This window comes from Buteo buteo, chromosome 5 (assembly GCF_964188355.1).
Source record: "Buteo buteo chromosome 5, bButBut1.hap1.1, whole genome shotgun sequence".
Taxonomy (NCBI): domain Eukaryota; kingdom Metazoa; phylum Chordata; class Aves; order Accipitriformes; family Accipitridae; genus Buteo; species Buteo buteo.
Window position 1 is genome coordinate 45955991 of NC_134175.1, and position 21882 is coordinate 45977872.

Consider the following 21882-nt stretch of genomic DNA (forward strand, 5'->3'; position numbering starts at 1 on the left):
TGCACTAAGGGAAAAGGAGATCGTAGAATCATAGAATGGTTTGGATCGGAAGGGACCTTTAAAGATCATCTAGTATGCCTCCCCTGCCATGGGCAGGAGATGAAGGTCTAAAGGTTGTACGTCAAGTTAGCAGCTCAACATGCTTTGAAGGTATCATCAATAAAGGTCAAGAGGAACAAAGTTATGACAGTGAACTTTAAAATCCCTGACAGAATGCTACAACACCAGTTACCATGTGCACTTCTTTGTTATTCATACTAAACCATTTGTCCATTTATAGAAAGCTTTATTGATTTACACAGACACTCATTTGTCATGCCCTATGCAGTGTATTAACAGCTGTCCAAGCACTTCAAATGTGCTCAGCAATTTTTTCCTGCTTTCAGCCTCTGCTTTTGTATGTTTTTGTGGTCACGGCTTCATACAGCACACATGAGAGGTCAAAACCTAGGTCAAAGCCTGTTGTTGGTAAAGTAAGAAGTAATGTTGTTGCGATCTTTCCTTAGGTCCTTATGGCATTTTTTGGGTAAGCTGCTGTTCTAGGAAGAGTTTATCACTTAACCATCTCCATACCTTTGGTCACAGGAAACTCTTTGTATTATTCTGTCCATGTTACACAGGAAATTCGTCCTTTGAAAGACCAACCCAAGAAATTGTAAAAGAAAAGTTTAACACCATGGTTATGCTGGTTAAAAGTACTGAAAATGACATTTGTGTTTTTAAATCAACATAATTATAGTAACAAAAGCCTTAATTTAATTCTAGCACTATAAAAGCATTTCCACTGACCACTTTCCAGTGCCTTTTATATTGCTATAGACAGCTCTTTGCTAGGAGTAAAATGGGAACTGCACCTCATGACCCGTCTGTCAACATTTGGATGTTTCCACCTTTTGCTTTACACTTTCCACAACAGAGCAACACTGGAGCAACCATGCAGCGTCTCCCTGCTGAACTGCAGCCCACGTGCTATAGCTCTGCTCCCTGGCCCCCTATCCCCAGGACAGTAACTGAGACTGGAGAATGCTAGCTACTGATGAAATAAGTAGTGAATTTAGCAGACTAATACTTAACAAAATATTGCTGTACGCTTTTTCAAATGTCCTAGTCTTAACTATTTCTTCTGGCTCATGGAGATGGGGGAAAAAAACCCAAAAGGACAAATTAGTGAAATGATGACAGCCAGGCTTCTTGCTTCAAAACACATGGGCCCTTAGCTTTCTCAGTTGCATCATTTTCCAATTTTTTTTCAGCATGATAAAATAGCCTATTCTCTTTAACCACACTTAAAACATTTGACACATTTTATCTGAAATACTCAGCCACTACTTAATTCGGATAAAATACGGCATGAGAGCAAAATGTATGTGATGTTAAATTATAAAATACAGAGCCATACAAGTGTTAATTATAATTCTGACTATAAAAAGGCCACATTAAACCTTACTGGGCAGTACTGGTAGAGATCATTCTTGCAATTCAAAATTTCAAGAATACATTTTTTCATTCTTTACTGACACAAAAACATAGTGACATTAGAACAAGCCACCAACAGATCTTAAAAGCAGTGTCTCACAAGCCATGCTATGCTATAGCTGTGCTACCAATAAAATGGGTTTGTAGCCTCACAGAGAGCAGTATTACCTCCTCCTTCTAATCTGTGCTAGAAATCAGCAGATATTTATTGAACGTCAGAAAGCTAACCACTTAAGATTACATAAAAACTTGGGTTTAGATGTTCCTAACAAAAAGCAGCCCAAGGTTTGTGCAGCTGCATATGGTTTTACCAACTATTGATGAGCCAATTAATGTATTTAAATGTGAATTGACACTGGAAATGATGTAACAGCTTTAAAAATTGTAGGGATTTCATGCTACCAGAGATCAGAAAACAGAGCTTGCTCATTTATCTGCAGATCTGCAGTAGATCGCAGGGACAGACTCCCAGCCAGGGTCCCATACAGGGCTCATAACCACAGAGCTCTTAGGCTTTCTGTCAAGCGTTTCCCAGTTCCCATGGGAAGAAACAACGGGTGTACGACCTAAATTATGAAGCCTCCTTTTTGAAAGAAGGGAATAACTCGAATTTAATCCTTCAAATCTACTCATATTGGATAAACATATGAACTTCAGGAGTTGAATCAAACAAACCAAACCCAAATGAGATTCATACACTGTTGATGAGACTGCCTCCTAAAAATGACTAAAAGTAAATCTCATATTCCTTGGAATGTCTCTGTGAAATACCTTTACTTCTTTTTAATTTATTTTTCTGAATTTGGGGCTGGAAATTTTTAACTGGTTCAAGAATGGCAATATTTGTCTATTTTATTTTGGTTAACTCTAAAGTAGTTATGAATGACAAGCCTTTAACACCTTCAACATTTTCCCTCTGACACCACAGAAATGTCTGGAGTTGACATTTTAAAGAGAAGGTTAGGCATAGATCTAGCAAAACACACTGCATTATAAGCCCAGGCTTATCTTCCAGCAAATAAATATCTAGGCTACTAACAGATATATCAATAATAGCTTTGTATGTTTACCTGCATGCAAATTGTAGAAAACAGCAAATTCTACCATTATTTACAGAGAACATAATAGACTTACAATATACCCACAGGTAAAGCCTTTGAACAAATAGCTTAAAATCAAGAAGGTTGCCCTTTTTTTCCCCCAAAATTCTTCCAAATGATCACATATAATACAGTTTTTGAGGAGGAGGAGTAAAAGAGATCTAAATAAGCAGGGACAGGCAGCATAAAGCTGTGTGTATTTCCTGAAGTTAAAGACATACATACTCCACATGATGATGCTTTATATAATGCATATACACTTGATAAAGCATAGAAGTACAAGCATGGAAAAGCAGAAGTCCCAGAAAGACTCCTTTTTTTTATCACTCATCCTCTGAATAAAGGGCTGAGCTGTGTGCCTCAGTGCGACACATTGCTCTGCACAGAGACCAAGGCATTCACCTTCCATAAACAATACTCCTAGGCTGCCAAAAGAGAAGTAGCTGCTATTAATGAGGGGTAAAATGCCAGACAAGAGAAAGCACTTTCACTCACAGTCAGGCAGACCCATGAAGCTATATGATCCCAATCCTGTCATACAGCAACACTGACTTGGGCAGTCAGGAAGGAGGAATGCTGAAACGCATTCACCTTTCCCCAAACTGTCACCGTTCTAACAGCACAGGGTGTCTCCCTAGAAGCGTGCAGCCGGGCACAATGTTACAGGCCACAATGCCATCACACAAATGTAAGACGTAAGACTGAATTTTTATGCAAGGAATGGCGTGTGCATGTCGTGAAATTTGTTTTTTTCTGATTTTCCAATATTTACACTTGGTGATCCTCCCCCTTGCAAACAGTGAGCCAGAGGCAGCTGTTCCATCTCCTTCTTTTTTTTTCTCTTAAGTGATTTGTTCCTTTATGGAACTGTTCTCCCTTAAGAGCTGAGAGCATTTCACTCTGACAGACTTACTGTGCTTCCCCATGTAATATTAACAGACAGTTATTTCCTCTATCAAAGAACTAAAAATAAACCCCCTGGTCCATGAAAAATTATGAGATCCTGAAATTGTAAGTGAAACTAAGATTCTTACAATTAACGCAGGCAGATAAAGGCATGCAGTGTGGACCTGATTCATCTTCAAGGGCATTTTGTGTTTAATATCAACTTGCATTTAACACGTACATAAATATCTGAAAACTCTTACATGAATTAATCGTATCACATTTGGTCAGTTGCATTTGTTTCAATTTTTCTTGCAAAAAGACCACACTCTTCAGGGAAATTCCTAATTCTTTGAAATTAGTAAAGACTAGTTGACTATCTATATATCCAACACTGAAGCTCGATGAAAAACACTCAGTGCAGCCATTTTCAAAGAAAGCATTTGCTTTGATTTGTCAGGAAACATTTTGCAGAAGATTTTGATCAAATTTAAATGTGACATTAAAACCAGTGGAAATACTTCCAGGGCTTTGGGTCCTTCTGAAATGATACATATGGGAACGACTTTTTAAAAAATTCACTTGCCTAATCACAAAACAGAAGGGTTTTTGTTTTTTTTTTTAATTCAGATCTTGAGGAAAACTCATATACTTTCAGGAGTTTTTCAAGCAATAAGAAAGGCAACTTCAGAATTTACTTTAAATAAGTTAGCCTTCCAACCTTTGCCATTTTGACCATGAAGTTACTGACACAGCGACAGTTTTCTACTTTCTGTGTTTCCATTATCCACACCTTCCTGAGTAGCACACTCAACTTCAAGGTTAATCTAATGTAAAGTTTAAAAAGAATAGGGCATTTCAGATCTATGTATGAAAATTAATCTTTGGGCAACTTTATTCCAGCAGAACTCATTTCTTATTTTTCCCCACTTGTCTGGCTGAGATGTTCATAGTAAATACAGGCAATACTATTACTGATTCATGAGGCTGGGAAGCGGGTATGCAAAAAGCAGCCCAAGAGACCAACAGTTTGTCTTTACAGGACACAACTCAATATCTAAATATAGGAATAAGCCACAAAGACCTTAAGCTCATTTTCTTCCAAAGTTGAAATTCAAGAATTTAGCTATTCCTTTTCACAAATTTAATTTACCTTTTCAAATTTTGGCAGGTCACACTAAAATATTCAATTCAGGAATAGAAAGTAATTTTAGAATTGAATTAATTTTAAAAAAGTGACATTTTTCTTTAGAAACTAAGATAAATTAAAAACTATAGTCAATGGAATAAAGTAGAAAACCTTGAAATTAAGTACCAAGAAGCCAAGGATTACACATATGTATATACAGGAATTATTTTTTTTTAATTTCTAGAAATTCTATCTATCAAGCGCAGCTCTTCTCCTTTAAAGTGGCTTTTATATATTTTTTCTAATACCACTGGAATGAACATGAAATATAATTTCATAGGTCAATGCGAAAAATGGCCCTCATGCCATAACTGGTACTTCTAGGCTGCTCCATGCAACTGAACTGAAGGGCCATTATTAAATGATAGTAAAGAGTTCAAATTTGGAGGTAAATTTGGCACTATCTTCAAGGAACACCAACACCAACCTCCTCCTCACTCACCCACTCCCCTCCCCCAGGAAACTAAGCAATTAAGCGTGCTTGGGGTTTATGGTAGAAAGAGAAGATTCAAAACTTTAATGCATTCCTGCCTTTTTCCCCATGCGTCTTTTAATGTATAATCAACAACACTATTAATTGTCTCCCATAACCAGTTATTATTTTGGCTCTCACTGCAAGGTGAAACAACAGATGTTTTGCTCTGTCTTCAGACAAAGCAGATGCTGAATTTTTATCAAGAAATATTTTTTTCCCGATTATTTATCCTGCGTTTCTTCACTTAGTTCAAACAAAAATAATTTTGAAATAAAGTGATTTAAACTGACAGCCTGGAAAAAACTGATCCCATATGCTTAAATGTCACATTCACTGGCTGTGTGATGGGAAACTCATATCAGTTCCCTGTTATCCAATGATTCTTTAAGTGGGAAAATCTCATTTTTTCTTCTTCAGAGAAACAGGTATGACATTTTATGAAATGGGGAAAAACACACAACTGGTTTCCTTTTTAAAAATATCCCTTGAGTTTATTTTTATTTGAATTCTGAGAAAAAGAATGACTTTTCTGTGCTATACTATGCAATAGATTTAAAGTATTACATGGTTATAATTGATATTGTCACAAAATATTTTTAAACATAATAAAATATAAACCACATTATTTTCCTTCTCCTTTGATGAATCATTTCACTCTATTCCTTTAAAGACCTGGAGTTAAAAGGTTTCTACCACAATAAGCTATTAATGTCAACTGTTTCACAATTCATAACATAAATTTTTAACAAGTTTCTCTGTTTTTAACTACATGGGAGCACTGAGTTATTTCTGAAGGCAATGTTTCCTGCAATTTCACTTTCTTCATCAGAAGGCACCCATAAGTCAACTGCCCCAGGTATTTCAAAATGAACTTATTTTGATGGCTTCAGTTATTTCTCTCCCTTCCAGCTAGGGGTTGCGAAGTGAAGCGAAGCAGAACAGGTATTGGTGCACTGTATTACAAATAGGATCAAATGCCATATAACATGCAGCAATTGTTTTGTAGCCAATAGCTAACTTCTAATAACTGAATCACAAAATTACTGTTCATTTCTTGCTAACTGAAATAAAACTCTATTTGCAAACGTCACCTTGCTTCTCCTGAAAGCTTTGAACATTTTTCTTTTTTGTTTTTATAGGCACAGTAAGTAGCAAACAACGCACCTCATTCCACACAGCAATACGCGGTAGGTTGATTTCTGCACTGACATTTGTTAAATTAAAAGTTCTGATTCATTTAATTTTTAATCTTTTAGAGTGGAATAGTGAATTTGCAGAGTAATTGTATTTTGCTCAAATGAACAACCACCCAGACCACAAATTCTGTCTCTTTTAAAAGCTTCAACAGTTTGGAGTTGCATCTGGTTTTTATGCCCTGCAGACTGTGCTCACTTCAGAGAAGATGGATGTAGAGGGATGAGGATCCTTTAGAAATTGTCTGATGTGGCAATACCCGAATGTTATCCTAACTAGATATATGAAATTTCTCCTATTGTGCTGGTTCACATCAGGTGCGTCTCCATTGGCTTTTTGGCTTGAATGAGCAGTGAGTGTCCTTCTCAAGTGATTTTTCTGATCATCACACTGACCAGGCCACAATTCACACCGCCGTGTGGCCTTGGAGCCAATGGACTGGGTTTCTTTCACATGAAGTTGGAAGAGGAACTCCAACCATTGCTGGGCTTCACCAGAGCTCAGCCAAAGTAAACTCCCCCAAATGTACACAGTGTGGACATCAGGTCCTTAGCACAAACAGCTTGGCTCTGAGGATCTGCTCCTGTTATGCCGCACTGCTTGCTAAGTTAGACAAATAATTATAATAGGCTATCTTCAGATCCTAAATTAATAGTGGTAGACCTAAGGAAGTCAACCGCCAGGCCAAGAACATATCCCATAACACCAAAGTAAAAGATAGGCCTGTTGGGAAGGCTTTTTCCCACATACAACAGAGATGTGCCAGAGGCATTTTTTTCACTTGGATAATTTTACAGCTTTGTACTTTATAAAAATAGAAAATATGAAACTATACAGAAACATATACATTAAAGCCAGCTACATGGAAAGTAAATTCTATTTTCATTATATATTATTAAGTGTTATTGTGCAATATTACATACTTTCCAATTATTTACTTAACCTTGCTCTTCAGCATATAAAATTTATCTCAGATTTTGTTCTTCATACTCATATTTGCTGGTAAACTACATCCCTAGGAGGTCCAAGAGAAGCCTTAGACCACACACCTTGGGACAATGTAGCAAACTGTAGAAGTTCTTAAAAAAACAAGCTTTGGATGACAGTAACAGTCTCATAGGTAAAATACATTAAGTCAATGTTCATGGGATTCAGTGGTGCTCCAGTAAGAAGCTCAGGCATGAAAAGCACAGCAGCAGCAGCCCAACAGCCCGGCCTTGATCTACATAATGAGCCAAATTCACATCACACCTAAGTAAGCACAACTCAAGTGCAGCTACAGGAACTGCACCCATCTTCACATGTCCAAATTTTACAGCCAAATACACTAACACTAGTATCAAACATGAGAAAATGTTGCTGTTATCTTATTCCAAGCTGCTGTTCAAGAGCAGTATCAGTGATTAATCGATTGGCCTAAAGGGAAAATGTGGAGAAAAGAACAAAAATAAATCAATGTATGAAATACTATGCAATGTAATATATACCTAGGATCGATCACATTATTGCTCTGTCAGGTTGGCCTGCAATTGGGAAATATTCCTGCCTGGCAGAGGTCACTAGCAGGGCAAATCAGTTGCTTAAAAACATGAGAAGTTCTCACCTCTTATTTCTATTCAATTTCCCTGTGAAAAATACAGTTTTTGCCCAATACTAGCAAGTTATTTTTCACAATGAACTAAGAATACCTGTTTTTACCCATCTAATTGGGTAAAATTTTGAATAGTCACCCTGGGGTCACTGTGAAGGAGAAAATATTTGATAAAAAGAGTACAAAGGCGACCACCACTGGAATGGAAAAAAAATATATTCTGTCGCACCAAGAGCAGCCAAGAGGAAGACACAAGCTGTTTCCTTAGCAGTGAAGTTAAGTCAACACTACATCAAGGAGCTCTGTGAAGATCCACTAAAGGTGGCTGAGGCTGCTAATGCATTGTTCTGCTGGGGCTAATAGCCTGGATTTCAAGAAGTTAGTAAGTTCAAATGAAAACTATGCCATGCTACTTTTGCTACCTGAACTATCTTGCATGGCGGGGCACTATATAAAAAGACTATATTGTTTACAAAGCTTGTAACATGGCCTCTTTCCCTGTTTCACTTATCCTGCCTTAATTTAATCAAATTAATGTGTGTATGTACGGAACAGCTATCTCTGCATGGCACTGTTGAGACTACAATGTCTAACACAATTGTTTTCGTGATGATACAGATCAGATTTAAGGTTACAGAAAGAACTTTCATTGCTTATTTAAGAAAAAGATTATTACAACTGTCATTATTGGTAATAGCAGTTAAAGTATAATGACAGCAAATGCAATACAGGACTGAAGAAAATTATCAAGCAGGAGGCAACAGGCTTTTCTCTGGCACATGTCTACGGTCTAAAGAAGCAAACTCCATAAGGTTTAAAAGAAGAAAAAGAAGGAGATATTAGGAGGCAAGTAAGGAGAAACTTTAGCTGTTTCAGCCATATGACCTCTTCACTGAAAAGCCTGTCTCTGCTCATTTCCAGCTTACCATAAACTGTTAAGAGAAATGCTAACGAAGTATTTCAGCGGAAGAGATGCAATACAAGAAAAGAAGATTTTAGCTGCTTCTGTCTAAATGCACAGGTCTTGCATAATGCGCAACCCTCAGACCCATTTCTTCAGCTGACCTGAAACTGTTGCTGCAATAACTTTACGGAGGACTTTGTCTAGCAAAGTAACCAATTTGTAAGTATTCTTTTTCTTACATTTTACCAAAAAGCTGAATCACAAACCTAGGTCTTACTTGCTTCCTCTTTTTAGAATAACTTTTCCCTAAAGAACTTAAACATTGAGACCCAGAGCATTTAAAATCAGGATTATTCTGGAGGAACAGACCATTTGGCTGATTGAAGACAGCAAGGAAACCTGCAGGCTTATTAAAGGGAAACAGTTGTAATTACTAATTGAGCGTTTCTCTTCTCCTAAATAATTTCCAAGTCTTGGCCTTGTATGAGTACATACTAACCAGAAGAGGATTAGGAAAATGCATGAATCACAAAGATGAATGCGCACTGTCACCACATGTGATGGAAGGCCAGCAGTTTTCACAGGTGCTCCTGTAGGAAGGGAAGAAACTCTGCCCTCTAGATGGCATTATGTGCCTGTATATCCCAGATGCAACTGGAGACCCCTGCCAGGCAATCTAATCATTTCTCCACCTGCATAGGAAACATGGGCACATACGTCAAAAAGATCAGATGGCAGTTCTTGGTCTCAATGGGAAGGTGACAGCTGCACACTGCTAAACGGCAGAACAGAGACTATCCTGGGGCAGAGCCCCTGTTTGAGCTGTTTGATGTGGGAAGCAGAGGAAAGGTGCTCTGCCTGAGATGAAACAGAATGGAGGATCTCCCTGACCCCATATGGGGAAAGGCCACTTACAACTGGCAGGGGTGGGCAATATGTGAAAACATACAATTAAAAAAAAAAGGAAAAAAAAAGAGATTGTCCTTATGGAAGAACAAACTTCTCCTTCTACTTGGCGTTTAATAGTACTGTAGATCTTAGCCAGACAAACATACATTAAAACATGTATGTAAGCATGTAGGTATACATGTCCACACATATAAGGTTATATTGTAGCCATGTATAGCTGTTTTGACAACACACTGAAATTAAATAATTAGTGAGTAATCGGGCATCTGCAGAACCGTCAGTGAAAATCAGCCATGCGTAATGGACTGAAGTCAGACTACTCCACATTTGATTTATCTATTCTCTTTATATATTTATAACTAATCTTAAAATCTGTGCTTGTCACCATGACAGATTAAGCAGACTTGAAAATAATTGTTTGAGTATTTTCTGCTGTGGGCTATTAAAAGTGGCTGCATAATAAAGCCAGTGAATATTGAATTTCATGAGTATGTTAATCATGTAGATTTCACATGTGTAGTTAAACACGTGGCCGACACATGTGGCCAACACAGAAGCCAAGACCCTTATATGCCAGAAGTCAGCACAGCTCCAGTAATTCTAGTAATATGAGTGTAACTATACATGCCCAGAATCCCAGCTATCATCTCCAACTATATTTCTACAAGATGAACAAAAAGGAAATCACCATCAAATTAAGAAAAAGTGCATTGCTATGCAGACCTCATTACTGTTTCATCACCTTCCAAGGCCAGTAAAGAGAAATGAAAAGGGAAAAATTACTTTGCTATTTAAGAGTTGTAAGGGATTCAGCTCTAACAGCTGAGGTAAATTAATTGGGATTTCCTATGCAGCCAGTGGAGAATGTCCACAGAATACTGTTTTTTTCTTAATACTGTTAGTTTGACATGAACTGCAGCTATTTATTTAGTTTATGAACTATACAACTGTCATTACTGTCAGCCAAATTGCACGCATTAGTATGTAAATTAAAATTATAAGGCGTGATTCTAAAATCTCTGTCACACAGAATCTTTCCTCTGAAAGAAGTGCCACTGTGAGCAATGAGAAGGCTCACAGAAGTGCTTGTGTAGAACCAGGCCCGGAATGAATACCCGATAGAAACTATTTAAAAAAACTACTGAGCCTCACTCTCTGAAATGATAGATGTGTTGGGATAAACACAGTCACCTAGATCTATAACATAGTGTTGGAAAAATCTCATTTCATTCAGCAAAGAGAGTGACTTTTCAATTGTACCACATGCCTGATTGCTAAAAAAGGTAAGTTACATTATCTACTGATTACGTGCAAGAAGGCACACTATACATGGAGAGAAGGGCACTGAAAAACTATCATTATTTAAATTATAAAAGTCAGACTGAAATATCAGATTCCTTCACTGCAACCTAGCAAGGACTCTTTGCAGAACACGGTTAACATTTATTTCAATAGAGAAAATCTGACAGGTTTAATAAAACCAAGACGATTTTCCTTGACTTCTGTGACTTACCTTTTCTTCACTGACTACACCTATTTCTCAGACCTTCTGGCACCAAATCATTATTCTTGTAGCCATATTCAATACTCTGAACTATTTAAAGAGCGTTTGTTATGTCAGCCAAGTAAGTACCACAGAGCTTTCTCTGTGGTACATAACTGTAAGAAAAGAGCCGTTGTGCTGGAATTTGGAATATCATAGAAAAAACTGAATTTATAATCTGCTTTTACAATAAATATATGCAATTACATTTGGTTGTGCTAAAATGAACATTAAATGCTTATCTATGTTCTCCTTATTTTTTTGTAAAAATTTCAGAGCTCAATATACTATCTTGAGGATCCTGTAGTTTACCTATAATTTTCACAACTGCATGCACCATAATTTAGGCAAAAAATCAACACTATAGGTAAACTAAAGGATCTTCTAAATAGTATCCTGACTAAAATATTAATGTGAATTAAAAATTGCATAGAAGAAATGTTTCTTCTACCTGGAAGATGTTGAATTCACTGCCCTGGAAAAGGATATTTTATGTCATTCTACCTTGAGAAGCTACAAATCAGGAACAGCATAAGTTACTCACTCTGCCTTTCCAATGTGCCTTGTACCTCACTTGGATAGACTGATGTGTGTGATAAGAGCACTGAAATATCTGATGCTAGAAAGCTAGTAACTTATTAAAACCTAAATTGACTGCATGAACAGGCTAAAGGAGAAAAATTCTGATACGCAGCAAAATTCCCTTTATAGAAGTAGCTGGTGGGGTATGACGTGATGTCACACTTAAAACAATAAATGCAGTTTTAAAACTGAACAGAATAGGAACACTAGTCAGAGCATATTCTGTTGAGCACTTTGTTGAATTAGCAAATTTCAACAGATTACTGCTTTGTGGGTATCTCATAGTAGAAAGCAGAAAGTCCACCCAAAAGTTTTTACCTTTTCAACATGTGCCAAAAACTCAGAAGCTCTGCATATTGTGACCCAAAACATTTAACTTCTGAACCACTGCTGTGGTGCTTCATAGGAGATGCAATTCAATATTCTTTTTTTTCCCTAGACTTAGTTAGAAAAGAAAACAATACCATCTGTTACTCAGACTAGAATTCCCAGGAGGCACCACGGTTGATTTTAGAAACTAAGTATTTTAAGCTTTCATTGAACTGAATAGTCAGAAAAATGCAGATAAGAAAAGGCCTCCACCATGCCTCTTCCACCAGTCATGGAGGCAATGACTTAATGTACAGACTTATTTATATTAAGGCACTCTCCCATTTCAGGAGATGGAACTGTTTGGTGAACAGTGGATCGTCAGTCTCTCTCTGATGATAGCAGCAAATGGTTACAACAATGAAAAACAGAGCAAATCTGAACAGATCTTCCTACATCCAGTGGGCAGAGCTACTTTCAACATCTCTGTGTAAATCCATATCCCTACTAGAGCCTCTTGATTTTTGCATGCCAAAAAAGAAATTGCCATGAATTTTGACTGGCTTAGGAAAAAAGGTGCAAAAGGATAGAGAAAGAAAGAAAGTCCTTTTAGATCCTCCATATTTTACATGTCTGCAAGAAGTACATTCTCGTCTCTTAAATACTCATCACATACTAACTGAATTTAAGTCTCTGCCCAGAAGAGATTCCTAATAGTCTTCATCTTCTATATGAAGATATTATTTCTATTAACATCCCAACTGATAAGGTGCATTGACCACTGAATGCTATTCAGTCTCTGTGCCAACTACAGAGAATGCAGCTTCATGCACTCGTGGGGAGCATGTAGGATGGATGGAAAAGCCACAGTGGAAGGTCTGAACAGCAAGAGGGCATGAGCTGGTAGGAGGGAGGGTACAAACATCTGGGAAGGAGGTGCATTTAAAGACTGCAGCAGGAGTGGGTGAGGACAGAGGGCAAAGAGGAGAGAACCCCAGAGCACAAAGGCAAGGAGAAACAGGCAGCAGCCATGAGATTTGCTTCTCAAAGACTAGGAACAACTGAGCCACTGAAGACCTACAGTAGAAGAGTTCAAGCATCAACATACATTCAGCTTGATAGTACTTGTTTGGTTTTAATATAAAATTTACTCAGTTATTGGGAAGCTAAAGCAGTTTGCCCACACTATTACCAGCAAAGAGCTGGAATAAACTGGGCTGGTTTTGAAACCAGTGATGCAAGTCAATGCTGATTCATTATCAGCCACTGTATAAGTTTGGAAATAAGACCTTTCCTGCCTCATCGTCTGATCCCTGCCTATTAAAAAAAGAGTTCTTAGGCACAGTTCAGAAAACTAATTAGAAGAGTCTCCTACTGAAAAGATTTAAAAGTAAAATAATCCAATAATTAGGATTAAGTAGGTTGGCCTTTGGTGACTGATCAGCATAATGAATCTAGTTATGTGGATGGCCAAGGCATTGGGCTAAGAAGAGGTTTCTGGCTGAATCAGATTAAATGCATTGGCTGGAACAAGACTGGTTGCTACAAAATATTTAGAACATCGCTATAAAATATTTAAAAGTTTCATGATTTTTCTATGCATCTAAGTAAAGTGATTCAAATTTCCTGGAAACCAAAATGAAGCACCAGACTTTAAATAAACAAGAATTTTTTCCTCACAGTTATTTTCAGGAACTCATGCTCTTTGCCCCTACATACTGTACGTTTCTTTCCATGGAAAATAATATCATTATTAATTTTCTTAACATTTTACATTGTAGTAGATGGAAAATGAGAAAGAAAAAAGGGAAGGGAAAATAATATAAGAGCAGAACAAAACCCACCAGCACCCCACTCAAAATAAAGTTATCTTCTCAATCCACTCAAACAAAATATGTACCCTTCTCATACTTCTTTTTTATCTTTTTTATAGTTCATTGATATCATGTCTTTCTTCCTCTGCAGGGTAGTAAAAACATAATATCGGAAATACTTCACATACTTCCTCATTTGTTTAATGGTGATGATACAAGGGAAATTACCCCTCTAATATATTTGAACATTTAGCTTATTATCCTGATTGAGTTTTCTCCCAAAGCTCAATTTATTAAAACAAAACACATCTTTCTATGATGAACTGCAAAGGGCAAGAGGGCAAAATTCTATAATTAAAATTAAAGTGGTTTCGTGGCTCTTCCCTAGCAGATACTGCTTCTACTGCAGCTTAGTTTACTGTAACTTTCATTGAGTCTCACTCACCCGCAAGCAATGAGATTTTCACACATGAATTAGGCTTTTCATTTGATAACTTCAAGGTTACAATTTAATGCTACCCCAGTGGTTTGCTATTTGGTGAAAAATGCAATGTTGTGAGCAGCCTTCAATCATTATTTTTTGAGGCCAATGGAACTCATGCCCATTGCAGAACTTCTGGGAGGGAAGGGGGACACTCAGAAAACCAGGGGAACCACTTCCTTGTTGACAATGTTTATTTTAGTTTGAATGTAAACATTGCACTTTTAGCAAGGTGTCAGTCATGTGCCATCATAGGCTAAGGTGAGTAAACCATCTCTTCCAAAGAGTGGACGCTGCCCCCACATAACCAAAACTCATTAATGCCCCATAACAAGGCGATGGTACGCTGCTCATCTAACAGAGGGGAGTGGAATGGGACCGTGTGTGGTCATGAGTGGCATGCTCATAAAGCCATGAAACAGAATAGGTGCTAGCAAAAATACAATGTCCTATCCTAAATGCAGGCACTACTCATCCCATAACAGATGGACATTTTGTCATAAGACAAGCATGGTGCACCATATGATGCAGCGTACATGCTGACTCGTGCCATACAGATCAGCTTACAAGCCTCACAGGAGGGAGCAGGCCTGCACGCTGCTTACATGAAAGACTTCTAGTGACTTCTGCAGGGGAGGGCTGTGGACTCTTCAGAAATGCAGATAAGAAGTCAATCCTGTGCCTACCTTCACAGGGGAACCAGCACAGAGACAGGGTTGGAGTGAGTAGGGGTAATTCATATTCTTTTTTCCTGCAGAGTGGATCTAGGATCTATAGTTTAGATGTTCCTTATGTGTGGTAACTCACCATCTAAGAGCTGCATAGACACATCTAGACTCAAAACCTTAATTCTGCCTCTTCTGTAACCTGTTTTCCTCTTTATTTCCTGTGTAAAACATGTTACCCTACCAGACTAAACCAGGGCATTACGGCCCTCTCCTCCAAGTTGTTTCCAGTTCCATGTCTTTGAGTCAAAGTATATGAAGAGTCAGACAGAAGAAGCCAGAGCAAACCAGCCAGGTTCCCAAGGTATCTGACTGCAGGCCACATTCTAGCTCTTTACCTGTCTACAGATGTGGTACCAAGGCACAAATAGTGAAACAGACTGTACAGGATTCAGGAAATCTGCAGCTGAGATGGCAACTGAATCCAGTCTTCTTGAGTCTTCATCCAGTATCTACTCACACTCTCCTTTCTTTCTGAGGAATTTAGTGGACATGCAGCATGTGAAAGGATGCAACACCACCAACAAAATTTGTGTACCTTACAGAATCCCTTTTTTAGTGGCAAAGCAGAGCATTTTCCAAAACAACCTCCATTAAGTACTCTTTGGTCATTTAGTTCGGAGCAATCCCAGTCAGCTTACTTTCTTCACGATCAACCAAAAGCAAATACTTTCTAAGAAAGATGCACTACTGCATTTGCAAAGAAGGAAGTCCAGAAGAGCTGGAACATTTCATACAGTTAAACATAGTTAACTCATACTGAATTATCCTTACTGCATAAATGTCTCCGCAAATGACAGACTTTAATAAGCCTTCAAAGCTGACACAGTATTTATCTCTGATTAAATTTTTAAAATCAAAGTAACTATGGCTTTTACAGACATGTTTAGATTAAGACTGACACTAACTCGCTATATCAGTTTAATTCACTTGCAATTATGCAGGTGCTCGGGCAGCCTGTATTTCAGTCATTTAAGGCTAAATTAGGGCAGAGAGCCCATAGCTCCATATTGGATAACGAAGCTCTGGGACAGTCTTAAGGCCTTTACAGACAGTTTTTCAGAGACAGAATATTCTCAAAGCTTTCCTCTGTGCACTGTAACTGTGTAAACTATTCTTGCTGGAAACAAGAAATAGTATACAATCTTGCAATGAGAGTCCATATAATACCTAACGTACCCAGGAGGGCAAATTAAGGTTTTGTGAAAAATTTCCAACTTACATGCATATGACTTTGGAAATACAACATTATTGTTTTACTGTAATTGTATATATATATACACATATACCTGAAACTGCTGTATGGGGGTTGATGCATGTCCAGAATAAATTATACTTTTTGCACATTTCTGGCTACCATTTAAAAAAAATTGCAATTCTTTGGGTGATGAAAGCAGATTAAAAAAATGAAATTCCACCAAGGAGTTGATATGTTATTCACCATACTTCATTAATATTTCATTTTTTGCAGCACTCCAAATACACAGAGAAGTTATCAGAGAATTTTTTTTTTGCTTTGTAAGAGTTAGAAGGCATTTGATCATAACTGCTGAAGTAAATTAAGTGGCATTTCAAGAGCAGCCAACTAAAAATGCTGAAGGCACAAAGCAGTTTTGATATCCAGGAAATCACAATTAATTTCAACTACATAAAATGGGATACAAGGTGGTATGAACCATTTGTTATTTGTCATCTGTTTCATTTGATTAGAAACGTATGGTATTTATCAGTCAGTAGAGTGGAAATAGAATTTGCTGTAAATGATAAAGGATGTAAAAAGATTATAGGTAAAAGGAGCAATGGGAGAATATGTATATATATTTCTTATCAAAGTATATGATAGCTTTCACTTGAGCTGACTACAAAGACACTTTATTATACTGATTTGTATTGTTCAGTGAGAAAATTTCTAGGTTAAACAGAAGTTAATAAAACCTAAAAAGTATTACAGAAATTTATTTGGCAATACATTTGACAGCACCCAAGTATAAGAAAAAAAAAAGAAATATTAAATACAACTTCACTGATATGGAAGCCATTTAAAGGAAGTTTTCTGTGAAAATGAAGCCTCACCCCTTTTTTCACACTTAGATTTGATAACTTCCTGGTCCATATCCAACAGTCCAAGATGACTACAGTTTTCCTTACATTGCCAGAAATTCCTACAGAAAACTACCACATACCTGATATCTACCACGCCAGTACTTCAGGAAGGGCAGAAACAATTTATTTCACATATGGAACAGGAACTCTTTTCCCATATAGATATTCAATATAAAGAAACTAAATAATCTATTATATTGTATATGTAGCAGCTAAACTACCCATTTATCCCTGTGCTGGTAGATAGCTTTTCTCTTTTGGTACTTCATTCACTTGAAACCTAGCTCAGACTCATCCAACTTTTTTTGTTTTAATATGATCCAGTCAAGAGAGTTGCTGAATTTAAACTTTTATATGATAAAAACGTTTCATGACTTGCTCAAACTTTTCCCTAGATGTACACTGTCATATACATTTATATACACGTATATACATACATAAATACATACAGTCCCTCATTTCAAGAGAAGCTCACTCGAGCAACAGGACAATGAGTATAGGTAGGGAGGAGGATGGAATAATTTTTCAATGCTCTAACAGACTAGGTTACACCTTGTCATGAGCTACACTTGAGTAACAAACAAACTAATATGAAGAGATATTAAAAGATTTCTTAAAAGTGCTGATATTCATGAAATTATATTAATAGGCATTAATGGTTTAGGTCCCACATTTTGACTATTACTTTTACTACGTTCTGTTTATAGGCAGTCTTCACATTCTACAACGCACAGATGGAGGACCAACTTTAGTAAGTACTTTATTAGCCTTGCTGATTTTATTAATTGTGTATGATACAGTAACATCTAATCACATAAAGTAAGATTAAAGATTCTAACACCCACAGCACAGGAACTAACAAACACTAATTTTTCGTTCCTTTCTATATAGACTAATAAAATACTTAGAATAATTACTCTGCAAATAGTAAAGGATCAGAACTGCTAATTGCCTATAACTTAAAAAAAGTATGTCTCAATTAATAAACCATGGAGTCTTTGACATTATGATTTATATTCTTCAAGAGAAAAATCAAGCGCAAGAATATCTAACATTAAACAACACACAATTAACAACACTTTGCTTTAATTATCTTGGGTCACAATTAATGTTGGCCCTGAGGTTCATCTTTCTACTTTGATAGCTCCTTAGACTATTTATGTAGATTAATTCTCGAAGTATCGGCATTCACTAATATGTGTTTTTGAACAAGCCACTGCATAACACTGACATCAGTGAGGAGACCTATTCACTGACCTTCCAGAACCAGATTCTATCTGTCCATAACGTTATGTTATGTATCTGGGCAATTTGCCACAAATGATAAAGATTGTGACATTATTGAACAACTTCCTATCAACTGAGGACATAAAGAACTGCAACTGTTGTGCAGACTGATTAAGAACAAGGTGAAGCAAACACAAACCATGCATTTTTGGAAATAAAAGACCACAAGGAACCTACAGTCACTCTCCATCGACAGATAAAGCAAAACTATAGTAAACTGTATATTTATCAGAGTTTTATGGGCCTTAAAAATTCAGTATCATGTGGGTTTTTTCCCAGGGCAAAATTAGAGTTAATTAATATTAAATGTGTTTATTTTACAAACAGCCTAAGATTTTAAGGGAAAGAAAAATTGCGGACTCTGCCTATACCTTTCAGATTTCAGATTCTGTATTTAGATCCAAACATGATTATAACTGTTAGTGTTTTACTTGTAACAAAGTCCTCAAGAACAAAAATGCAGAGTTTTCATTTGATCGGAGTACAACTCAAAACAAAAACTATGATGCAAAAGAGCCTTCACGCTTAACCAAAAATGTATGCCCAGTGATGAAGTCTTTGTTTACTGCAAAATGCCACTAAGATTGTTCTAAGGCATTTAGTGATATATATAACACTATATAGAAACTTGAACAGAAGTGAATGGAGGAAACACTTGATAAGTTAAAAATATGCCTTTGTACTAGTTCAAAATTATATTAGAATATGCACAGTCTTATTTTTTTATACACATTGAAACCCGTGCTCCTATCAAGGAGCACAAAGTAAGTTCATATATATAGCAGTTACAGTCTTACCCGCACCTTGCCCGTGGTTACCTAACAAAACTTTTAAACTTTTCCTCTAGTTAGGAATTACCACAAGGTGAACTATTATCACATCCTAATTTTCCAGAAATGTACTCAAAATGTAGAGTGTGCAGTTGTCCATGTGGTCTACAGGGAAATAGATTTTCCACAATCTAGCAGTAAAAGACCTGAGCTCTCCCAAACAAGCAGTCCAGCAATTAAAAGTCAAGCAATAAACTACAATGAAGCAACACTGGTTTTACCAGTTGTTAAATCACCTATGTTAGTCTTACAATACTAATAATTGAAACAAAAGCAGTAAAACCAATTTTTCTTATTAAATGGTCTCAACTGAATTAAAAAAATGTAGGTAGTTCTTTTAAAAGATATCTGATGCTCAACATTAGAGAGGGATCCTTTCCGTGGTTCTAAGACTAAGCTTCTTGTTCATCCTCAGTAAATGAATCATAAAAAAAAGACCCCATAACACGAGTACAGGTGAACTGTGAAAGATTAGATTTATACTACAAGGTGATTCAGTGCCTATAAATGAATGAGGCAGGGGGCAGGGTGGTCTTTTATGTGTGAAACCATTGTACTTACCTCCAGAGCTTTCAAACGCTCCAATAGCAATTTTGTCTTTTCTTTTTCCTCTTCAGTGCTGCTGGTTTCACTTCTTGAATCTTCATCTGCTGGCGTGTGAATTTTTTCCATGCCTTCTTTACATCTCCTACTGTCTTCTGACAACTTTTCCTGAAATGATTTTTTAAAATGTCATTATTCATGGGTGGAAATGAAGTTAACTATGCAAATATCTTCAAATCTCCCTTGTATATGGATGAAAAAAAGACAGAGCAAGTTGCTAGTATATGATTGCAGTACTAAGTGGAGTCATGAAGGGTCTATGAAACATGCTGCTATGCCAATTCTGTAAAAGTGTATGCACAACTTAACTGCTACATCTACTTAATATTTGTAAATGTGGAACTCATCATCTTTTTAATAAAATAACTTGCATTTTCTTCTTTAAAAGTTGCAATGAAAATTGAGCATACCACCTTTCAATGGAAGCATTTTGCCACTGAGATATAAAGCAGTTTATTGAGGAAAAGCTAACATATGTTCAAGCCTAATGTATTTCACCTTTCTTCATCTAGAGCTAATATTTGAATTACTAAATAATGGGCTGAGAACCAAGCTACCACATGAATACTGATTTAAGATCCACACTAATATATAACTGGAGAGAATCAAACTGACAGCAAAATTTTCAGAAGTGCCCCAGTCTATTACAAGTCAGTCAGATTGGGTTATTATTAGCTGCTGCTGCTGAGTGGACGACGGCTGCTGAGTTTTACAAGAGGTCTATAAAAATCATAGGATTGAACAGTGAATCTACCAACTCCATTAATTATGTGTCCAAGCTCTGCGTTGAGGCAAAGAATGAGACAGAGCAAGAAAAACACCGAGACTACAAGCAAGCCATGTAAAATATTGCCCAAAATGACAAGACAAGGCAAGCATAAGGGGAAAAAAGAGAACTACACAGATGTATGGAGTGAATTACCATCTGAGTGCAACATAAAGTGGACAGTATCTACCTTGTAAACCACGTTCTTCAACTATGTAAGTAGATGCAGTGTGACAACTAATGAGAAGATTAAGAATGGCAAATGTGAGGTAAATCTACATTAAATAATGGGTGTCAACCCAAAACTAGAGAAGTCCTTTAATGAGCATTTAGTTTTCTTTGTGTGCCTTTTTGATAATTCTTATATACAAAGGGACATAACTTTCATGATCTTTGGGTTAGTCTATAAGTGAGATGTATTTCCCGTAACTACTACAGAACACAAACTCTGTCTAAGCATAAAAATATGTATTTTCATTAAGAACTGATCCAACTTGAGTAACTGTGCAAATATAACTCTTTGAGAGTTAACAGCAAGACATTATCTTAATTAAAACCCATAAACACAACTGAATTAAAAATCAGCACTGTGAATCACATTTCTAACAATGTCCTTTCTAAATATTAACTAGCTTAGAAATTGACTATTACTATGCTAAAACTTTAATCAAGAATCAATTTTATAAGCTATGGGCTTAATCACTGAATACTCTTACACAAACCATGAGGCACAGATCTCATTCTGAGCCTCAAAACACAGATGTCAAAGAGCCATTCCATCAGGTTTCCAGCATTAGTGCTATCCTGATCAGAAAGGAACCATAAATAGAGTAGTTGTGGGGTTTTTTTCTTGCTTGCTACTCACTGGTGCAATGATAAGAGCCATTAAATCATTTTCTCTTCAAGTTGCTCTGATGAGTGCATTGACATAAAACACTTCAATGAACTCAGGAAAAAAAATTGACAAAGGTATCTCTTTGATGTAATTCAAACACAAACAAACATTTTTAGGAGATAATGTGACATCAATTAGATGTGGCTAACAATGGAAGAAAATATAAACATGGGTCCAGGGACACCTTTCCTGCTCAAACTAGACAGCAGCAATTTCAAAGG

At 36.8% G+C, this 21882-nt stretch overlaps 1 protein-coding gene across 8 annotated transcripts in view; it reads right to left on the minus strand.

The window, feature by feature from the left end:
• NCKAP5 (NCK associated protein 5) overlaps nucleotides 1–21882 on the minus strand; it is a 394562-nt gene that overhangs the window by 107444 nt on the left and 265236 nt on the right. For all 8 annotated transcript variants that reach the window (XM_075028890.1, XM_075028892.1, XM_075028891.1 and 5 more), the window contains one exon: nucleotides 19959–20108. In XM_075028890.1, coding sequence (XP_074884991.1) covers nucleotides 19959–20108 — 150 coding nt within the window. The remainder of the gene's footprint in view (nucleotides 1–19958; nucleotides 20109–21882) is intronic.